At 26.0% G+C, this 10,677-nt stretch overlaps 1 protein-coding gene across 1 annotated transcript; it reads left to right on the forward strand.

Moving 5' to 3' along the window:
* The first annotated feature begins 3,023 nt into the window (after positions 1-3,023).
* Positions 3,024-8,467, forward strand: LOC107472946 (jasmonoyl--L-amino acid synthetase JAR6). The gene is made up of 6 exons (XM_016092470.1): positions 3,024-3,138; positions 4,577-4,895; positions 5,131-5,232; positions 5,507-5,962; positions 6,534-6,874; positions 7,888-8,467. Exons 2-6 carry the CDS (start codon positions 4,603-4,605, stop codon positions 8,430-8,432), a joined length of 1,737 nt encoding a protein of 578 aa, XP_015947956.1. The 5' UTR covers positions 3,024-3,138; positions 4,577-4,602; the 3' UTR covers positions 8,433-8,467.
* The last annotated feature ends 2,210 nt before the right edge of the window (positions 8,468-10,677 follow it).

Raw genomic sequence — 10,677 nt, forward strand, 5'->3', positions numbered from 1 at the left:
TGTTATATACATAAATTTATGAATATTATATCAAATAAAATAATTTTATGTATTATCTTTTTAGTAATACTGTATAATTATCAATGGAAATTATATTATACATATTTAAATTTTCATAAACTCGTTGATGTGGTCCAGTGATAACTTTTGTTTCTTTTTCGTATATAATTGAAATCCAGCTTCCTATTAAAATATCTATATTTGTTATTCTATATGATGATCATATATGAAGATAAGATAATTAAATAATTAAATGCAGTTGGGAATAATTATCTAAACAGAACAAAAAGTGAGTTTATAATTCTTATTTTATCTTGTGGTCTAATATCTTGACATGAACACTGATTTTTCTTATTATTTTTTAATAGATGATACATTAATTGATTTATTTAATAAGTCTTATTCCTCTTTGTTTTTTCTTTTTTTTTCCGATAATCTTATTTAATTTGTGCATAAACTATTGTTCTCTCTCTCTCTCTCCTTCCTTTTTTCTTAGCTTGTTTGTATTGCAAAAATGTAAATATGATTATTAATTATTCATACACACACCATTTTTAGCTAAACACAATTATCTTCATCTTGTTTGAACGTCAATTAATATTGCATAGAACAAAAATGTCCATTTGATATTGCTTAGTGGAAAAATGTGCATTTATTTTGTACGCACTATTTTTCCTTAAACACATTCAAGGTTTCATATATGTGTGTCTAAATTCTAATGATATCTTTTAATATCGCTCTAAATGTAAAGATATAACTATTTATATCTATCTATTTATTTATCAATTTAATTTTTTTTAGACAATTCATATCATAATATAACATCAGGATTTTAATAACTAAAAAAAAATTATAATCCCAAAAAGAAAATTTCTAACATAAGACATAACTTTTTTATATGTAACTTTTTTTTTATCAATTTAACCTTTTGTAATAAATAGTATCATTAATTCATTATATGAATCATCAAGTTGATAAGTGTTTTAAGAAATACGATTAAAAATTTAGATGGAGATAATAATTTAAATATTCAAGGATTTAGATATTAGCTAGAAAAAAAAAAGATAAAATAAATAAGTCCTTGACCGAGTTAAAATAAGTTGCAAAACATAATATTCTCAAAAGTTAAAGGGGTTAATTTTAAAATTTCAAAAATTAAAATCATACTTTACTAGTCCAACTTTTCTCCACCTCTTAAGAACACATTCACAATTCATGTATGTGTCTAACCGTCCTAAATGACGCCTTTAATTAATAACCATATTTCAATATTAAAAATATAATTATTTATATATTTTTATTTATTATTTTAAATTTGTAGAATAAATAATTTTATAATATAATATTATTAAAATTTTCGTAACCAGAAGATTTAAAATTGATCTTTATTAATCCAAAAATAAAATAAAAGCCTGCAAAATTTACGTAAATGCAAAGATAAACAAAACAAATAACCAATTGGGGGAGTATAAATTAAATAGGTGAAGTGATTAAGAAGTTTAGCCATGTTAAATTTCTCAATCCCAAATGAAAATCTAAATCCTTGACAAAATGTTTAATTGAAAATTATATATGAATTATTTTTTGCTATGTTATTATATGACCATGTTTTTTATATGAGGATATTGGTTATCTTTATTTTAAAATTTTAATTAAGACAGTGATATTGATATCTTTGAATACCTTTAAATATTTAGTGGTTATTTAATTTTTGCCACACATAATGATCCGATCATATTTTTTGGAAAGATATATTTTTAGTTTCATTAGATAACATATATATTGGACTCAGAGGCATCTAGAAATTAGTGGCATAAAAAAATAAAATGAAATTGGTATTATTGATAATTTAGCAAATATATTAGAATAAATTTTTTGGCCATTAAATATTTCGGTACACTATATTGGCCATTTGAACATCGTCCAGTTGTGATTTGGGCCAAAAAAGAAAATCAATAAATTTGTATTAAATCAAAGTTTAGGATTTTTAATTAAATATTTAAATAATATTAATACCTTTATTTTGTTTTTTGGGTAAAGCCATACGTATTTTTTACTAGAAATAATCTTATTTGAGAAATTATAATTACACATAGGAATTAACGTCTTTTGGAAACTATATCCGCCCAAAATATCCTTTTCCAAACTTGGTCCAAAAAACAAAAGAAGAAAGAAATTATTTCTTATAACTTTTTTTTTTGTTAAATATCATATTTTAAGATTTTCTTTCTAAAAATTAAAAAACATACTATTAAATCTTATTAAGTTTTTAAAATATTTATTTTATATTTATTAAAAAATATATTAATTTAATCTTCCACAATAATAAATGGTGAACACTACATTATGTTGTTATATCAATTTATCACGTAAAACTTAACTATAATATTGATATGTATTGTTAACTATTGTGACATGTCTATTTATAAAAGATTGTTATGTAAATAACAACTTTTGCACTTCATATATTTTAATAGAATTCATGATAAATAAAAAACAATTGATAAATACTATATAAAAAATTAAAAAATAATAAATATTTTATCGTCCAAAATTATATCGTTTTCATGTTTATTTGACAGCAATGAGACAGACCACGTATATATATATATATACGGATAATTCTATTTGATTTTGTACTGTTTATTTACTATTGTATAGGATTTAATTGATACTTTTTTTTCTTCTTCAAGAACTAATTAGTTATAGATCAAAATCTTTGAAGATCTAATTGTTACTTTACTCAACTCTTTATTATACTATTTTTAAAAATTATTAATCAAAATATATAATCATGTATTATTTTTTATTTTTTATTAAAAATATTATTCATACACTAAAATTAGTCACTAAAATTAATTATTAATGTATAAATATATGTTTGGTTTAATTTATTTTTAATATATATTTATATTCTAATTTCAATATATGTTTTATATTGGTGGCTAATTTTAGTGTACTCATAACATTGTATAGTATATTATATATTATATATATATAGGCATACCCACTATGAGAATCTTGAGCTAATCACACACTATAACTGCCTCTCTGCCAAGTAACAGAATACACCATTTCTATCTTCAGATTCACTTTCCCTCTCTCTCCTTCTTCAGATCCATCCTTCACTCTCTTTAGGTATGTTAACTAACTTTGTGTGTTTCATCATCTTCTTCTTCTCTCTCATAAAGTTCCTGACACAAACACACACTTACCACACTCTTCCTCAATTTGAGGAAGATTATCTCATCACATATTCATTCTATGTATATATGTTCTGTTTTTTCACAAAAAAACATAAAAAAAAACAATTTTTTCATCTGAGTTTTGCTCATGGAGTCATGGGTATTCATTAGATGAAATTCTAGTATTAGTAGTAGTACCACATCATAAATTTTTTTCTTCCCCTAATTTTTCCACTCTTTAGTACTATTATTTATGGCTACTTTTCCAGAACCAAACAAGACATGCTTTCGTTGACTTTTTGTTGTTTTAATCTTTTTCATTAAAATCTTTCAAAAAAATAAAAAATTTACTTAAAATTTATTGTAATTTTTCTTGTTTCTGAAACAAGTAAACAACCCTTTGAGTTTAAGACACTGAAACAGAGTTCTGAATTTTCCAGCTGTCTATGATTCTCTCTCTCTCTCTTCTCACTAAAGTCTAAATCAGTTTCTGTTAGTTTTCAAATATCTTATCTTTATGGATTATGGAACACTACTTTTTAGTCTTTTCCTTTCTACCTTGGATTTTCCTTTGACTTTATCTTGTTACAGTTTATCTGTCACTCAAAATTACAGTTCTAATAATTAATATTTTATTTAGGTAAATACTTTTATGATGACATCTTCTTATACGAAAATGATATTATAAATCGTTAAATAATATGATATATTTGACTAAATTATTTAACGATTCACTCATCATGAGAGTATTTCTTTTTATTTGTTGGTATTGATATAATGAATTTTCTTTTCTCAATACCTGAAATGATGAACTTGATTTGATCTTTGAAAGAATTTTAAGTGTTAGTGCTTGACAGAACTTTTATTTATTTATTCATTTATTTTTTTTGTTGTGTGACTTCATCACTAGACAACTTGGTTGTTTCCTTTCATTTTCTTATATTCATTTTCTACTATTATTCCAAATTTCTGAATCTATTTTTGTTCTTTCCTAAATGGTTCAAATTACCATAGTGTTTATTTTGTCATGATTATGAAAAAAGAAAAAGAGAATATGCAACATTAAATAACGACCATAAAATTTTAAAGAATTAAAAAAAATCTAACTAAGAAAAAAGATATAATATGAAATTGGTGCAATTTGGCCCTATCTAAATGTTTTTCCCATAATAACATATATTCACAAAATGTATGTTTTTTTTGTTTTTTTGGTTTTGTTGTCTATTCACAAAATGTATGACTCATAATTTGGCTTTTTCTATGTTATCTATGTGCCCACCTCTCTTTAAATATTTATAACTAAATAATTTAAAAAATTAATAAAATTTTATATATTATTTGTCTTTTTCACATAATTGAGTGCTCCTCTCTCTTTCTCTCTCTTTATTCAGGGACTATACAATACTAATAGTAGAAAATGTTAGAGAAAGTTGAAGGTTTCAACATGGAGAAAGTAATAGAGGAATTTGAGGAAGTTACTAAGGATGCTGGTAGAGTTCAAATTGAAACTCTTAGGAAGATTCTTGAAGATAATTCAGAAGCTGAATACCTTCAGAATTTAGGACTTAATGGAAGAACTGATCCTCAGAGTTTCAAGAACTGTGTCCCACTTGTTACGCATAAAGAGCTTGAACCTTACATCAATAGAATGATTGATGGTGATCTTTCTTCAATCCTCACTTCAAAACCAATCACAACTATGTCTCTAAGGTATATATCTTGATTCTTGATTCATTCATTCTCCCTCTATCTTTTAGTTTTCTTTTGCTATTCGTGTTCCAGAAATATTTACAATCGCCCATTTTAGCCTTTAGAAGCGGTTGTAGATATTTTTGGAGCACGAATACGACTCGTACTAGTATTTAATTTATTCTTGAAAAGGCTGAATTTTTTGGTGTTAAATTCTGAGTTTTTGAAAGGGGTTATTATGATGATGATCTTGCAGCTCTGGAACTACTCAGGGGAAGCCAAAGTTTGTGCCATGGAATGATGAGCTTTTTGAGACCACAGTTCAGATATATAAAACCTCTTTTGCCTTTAGAAACAAGTAATCAATACTTTCATTCCTCTTTAATTTAAAGCCCTAAACTCAATGAAATATTAAATGTCCCGCGCATACAAAAAATCAGCTACTAAATCAGTTAGGTATATATACATGTCATTTTTTACACATTTTCGTTATATATTTTTATTCCAACCTATATTTTATACAGAGAGCATAAAAAAAATAGCCTTTTAGTTGATAAAATTTATTATGATCATATTATTAATTATTGTCTCTATTTGGTATTGGAATTTGGAAATGACTATGATTTATGAAGAGAATTTCCAATCACAAGTGGAAAGGCCTTAAGCTTCATATACAGCAGCAAGCAATTCAAGACCAAAGGAGGGTTAGCAGCAGGAACAGCAACAACAAATGTTTTCAGAAATTCAAGATACACTGTTGCAATGCAAGCACTAAAATCACAATGTTGCAGCCCTGAAGAAGTGATATTTGGTCCTGATTTTCACCAATCACTCTATTGCCACCTACTTTGTGGCCTAATCTTCTGTGATGAGGTTCAATTTGTGTCCTCAACTTTTGCACACAGCATTGTCCATTCTTTTAGGACATTTGAGCAAGTTTGGGAGGATCTTGTTGCTGATATAAGGGATGGTGTCCTTTCTGAAAGGGTCACTGTCCCTTCCTTGAGGAATGCTATGTCCAAAATTCTCAAGTCTGATCCCAATTTGGCTAACATCATCCAAACAAAAATCATGGGGTTAAGCAATTGGTACGAATTTTATTCGCAAATTTTTTTTCGTAAAATTTAGGTTTAATTATTCTGTCGATCCTTATAGTTTCACTAAATTTTTAATTAAGTCCTTATACTTTTTTTTTTCAGTTAGTTCTCTATACCATATCAAATTTTGTAATTAAATCCCTGTATTGACAACAACGCGAAAACTAATAGAATATTCCGTTAAACAAAACGAATATGTCTAACCTTTGACGGAATATTCTGTATAATTTAACAGAATATTATATTAATTTCAATATTTTTGTCATAGTAGGGACTTATTTACAAAATTTAATATAATATAAGGACCTAATTAAAAATATGATAAAACTATAGAGATTTACAGAGTAATTAAACATAAAATTTATGTATTTGATATAAAACTTACATTACTATTTTTTTTTGTGATTTTTAACTTATTTAAAAAAATCTCATATTTAATATTTTTAGTGATATTTGTGCAACATAGTTGACTAAATTTTTTTTTAATAAATTTATGTATTTGTGTATATTTATACAGTATTATACCGTATTAAAGACGCGTATTGGTATTTGTGCAACACAGGTATGGATTAATTCAAGAGCTATTTCCAAATGCAAAGTATGTGTATGGAATAATGACAGGGTCAATGGAGCCATATTTAAAGAAGTTAAGGCACTATGCTGGTGACCTACCACTGTTGACTTCTGATTATGGATCTTCAGAAGGTTGGATTGCTACAAATGTGAATCCAACATTGCCTCCTGAGTCTGCCTTGTACACTGTTCTTCCTCAAATTGGATACTTTGAATTTATACCTCAAAATAAGGGAGACTCTGATTTCATTGATGTGGAACCTGAGCCTGTTGGACTCACTCAAGTTAAGGTTGGTCAAGAATATGAAATTGTTATCACCACTCCAGCAGGTACTTAATTAATTCTTCTCTACCTTACATTTATTATTATTATTATTATTATTATTATTATTATTATTCATGGAAAGTGTTATTGTATTAAACTATTAATCAGCATTTACCTTTGCTAGTGTTTGGTCCATTTCAATTCTCCTTAATAAAAAAGTGTTTGTTGGCCTATTTTCAACGCGTAATTGGAAGTTTGCAACGATAAATCCGATATTATTATTATTGTATTTTTGGGTTTCTAAGTTCTAATTATTGACTTTTGACTTTCTGACAATGCTTTTTATCTAAGATGCTTTGGTGGTTTTTGTTTTTTAACTGTTCTTGTGATTTGCTTTAATACTTGATTCTAATTTCTAAATATGGATGTGACCAACAGAATATGAAATCATGTCCTTCTGATATTGTAAGAAACAATCAACATAAGAGTACATACCTAAAACCTAATCACATTAATGTAACCTAGGTAGCATAGCTTTTAGCTTTGGTTGTTGGCAACTAACTAATTTTGAATTTTATTGTCCTTTGTTTTTCATAAATCATGCGTACTAATTTCTCCAATTTTTTTTAGCATTATCTTGGATTTAAAGCAATAAATTGTTTTGCCATTTTAAGTAAATTTATAAATCAATATACTTAAATAAAAATTGAATTCGGACAATTTACCAAACAGAGTCAAAACAACAATAGTTATTGTGAACCAAACAAAAATTAACTAATTAATCTATAAAAAAAAAAACTTTTCATATGACATTCATATGGCAAATATATGCCTAATTATGCTTATTACTAATGTTTATTTATGTCACATATTCTCTTGGTGGGAAAAAAATTGAAAATTTTCACCTTTCTAATATCTTAACCTAGAATTATGCATAATTTTAAAGGAATACACAAAATTTATGCAAATTAATATAAAATAAATTAGTCCTTAGTCTGTCGACTTAAGAAATGTAAAAAAAAAAATACCATTTAATTTTAACAAGTCATTAATCTTAAAATCTTTGCTCGATTTTCAGGCTTGTACAGATATCGACTCGGCGATATTGTGAAGGTTATGGGATTCTACAACTCATCGCCGCAACTAAAATTCGTCCGGCGGAGCAGCCTTCTACTTACAATCAACATAGACAAGAACACAGAGAAGGATCTTCAATTAGCTGTGGAAGAAGCATCAAAGTTTCTAGCTGAAGAAAAATTAGAAGTTGTTGATTACACAAGTTATGTTGATGTGTCCAAAGATCCAGGGCACTATGTTATAGTTTGGGAAATTAGTGGTGAAGCAAGTGAAGAAGTTCTTAGTGAATGTTGCAATTGCTTGGACAAATCCTTTGTTGATGCAGGGTATACTAGCTCTAGGAAGGTCAATTGCATCGGCGCCCTCGAACTCCGCGTCGTCCGGCACGGAACATTCCAGAAGATTCTAGAACATTATATAGGGTTAGGATCTGCTGTTAGTCAGTTCAAGACACCAAGGTGTGTAGGGTCTAACAATGCCAAAGTGTTGCAAATATTGAATGAGAATGTTGTGAACAAGTACATTAGTTCTGCTTTCAATAATTGAAATCAATGAATGAAATATATTTGGGAAAATATCAATAGCTATAGCAATCAAAATTATGAAATAATAATAATAATATTGAAAAAATATTATTCTTATAGTTTTCTTAATTCTTTATAGTTTAATTTTCTTATATTATTTTTGTCGCGTTTTTAATTTTTAAAAAATTTGTTTGTCGTCTGTATCTTTTGATTTTTTTTGTTTGTAATATAAATGTTTGAATATTATTTTAATAATTTATTTTTTTATTATTTTTTAAACTTCGCTCCAATTAACAAACCAAACAATTTACAATAACTGATACAATATTTTCTGCCACATTAATTTATCAACTTTGTTATGGTCTCTATAATACAAGCAATGGTTGACAATTTGACATAATGGATAGAAATACACATGTAAGGTTGGCATGATTAAATCAGAAATCTTTAATAATATTAGACCAAAGTCATATTGTTGGGAACAAGGGTGAATGATCATATGAATATGGACCCTATATGCTAGCTAGACTTCCAAACCAACCAAAAAAATAAAATAAAAATAGCAATAGAAATTATTTAACAAGATCAATATGATAATAGATAAAAGATAAAATATATTTTTCATCTTTAAAATTTGTTAAAAATTTTAAAAATATTTTTAAGTTTTATTTTGTTTTAATTTTGTCTCATAAATTTTTAATTTGCATCAAATATATTTTCGATAGTTAATTTTTCAAAAAATTTAAAATTAATTCAACAATAATCTCACAAGAACAACTTTTAATACAAGTAAATCAAATATAGTTATCATACATTATTGTTGGATTGATCCTAAACTTTTTAAAAAAATTAGTTATCAAAAATATATTTAATACAAATAAAAAATTTTAAAAATAAAATAATAACAAAATAAAATTTAAAAATATTTTTAATAAACTTCAAGAACAAAACATATACGTACTTTATTTATATATAAACTTTGGTCATATGAGACACCAAAAAACCTTGATAATGTGAGCTAAATGATCTGTTTTCTCTCCTTAGATTAGGCTATTAACATTCAGATCTTATTATTAAGATTTTGATGAATATAATTGGCTTAATTGAAGTCTCATAAAAAAAATAAAAATTTCTCTCAATAATATATATTTTTTATTTTCAATTATCTATGTTTTATTTTTTATTTTTTGATCAATCTCATATTGGTTCATTTGAACTATATGACTCTAGGACAATATATTTTATCATCACCGACCGATTTAGAAAAAATAAATAAATAAATAAATAAAGGTACTACATACTAGAATCTTCATATTCATTACATAGGATGACTTTTTTTTTTTTTTTCAAAATGAAGACTCTTTTTTGCATTATAATTAGTAGTGGTCTTTCCAAGTAACATCTGATTTTGATGTGTGGATATGTCACTCTCCACTAAAGAATAATGCATTTGGTATTTGCCCTCAAAAATTGGGTAAGTCCAAAAGAAAATTGGATAAATTAAGGAAGATATTTTTTTAAAATGTCCAAATGCTTCATTGTTCACTTGTTCCTCTCATCAACCAAAGCAAATATTGGAGGATGAAAAAGTGGAAAGAGGAGACAAACAAGCTTGCTTAGACAAAGTTTTTTATTATAATATTAATTAAAAGAATTTTCAAATTTGTTTCTCCTTTAATTATTGTGGATTAAACACTTGAACTAGACTTGTGAATTGTGATTAACCAATAAGGTCCACCCCACAATTACACGTGTCACTTGATCCCAACAAAGTACAAATAAATTTTGTATTATATTATTATTATATTCTCAATGTACCTTTCATTGATTGAGACATTTTTTACTTTGATTAGAAGGTGGAAAGTGTTGAGAACATTAGTGATGAAAAGCATTCAAGTGGATCTTATAACAAAGAAGATAAAATGGTGGAACTGTGAAGTAGGCAACAATAGTGGCGCTTATTATTTTTTCTATATTGTAGGGGTGTGTGTGTCACAAAATTATGTGAGGAGAGATGCGATTTACTGTTGTGGATGTAATAAATCGGTACCTCTTTTTTTTTAATATTGTTTAACTTTTTTTAATAAATCGGTACCTCTGTACTTTTAATATTAAAAAAATTTTAATATTAAAATCAAACCGTTTAATTTATGTTTATTAAAATTGGATTTAATTTTCAAATGAGATATAGATATATCATTATATAAATAAATTTTATAATTAAAATTAATATGAAATATATATATATATTATATGAGTTGCTCGAG

Source organism: Arachis duranensis, chromosome 2 (assembly GCF_000817695.3).
Source record: "Arachis duranensis cultivar V14167 chromosome 2, aradu.V14167.gnm2.J7QH, whole genome shotgun sequence".
Taxonomy (NCBI): domain Eukaryota; kingdom Viridiplantae; phylum Streptophyta; class Magnoliopsida; order Fabales; family Fabaceae; genus Arachis; species Arachis duranensis.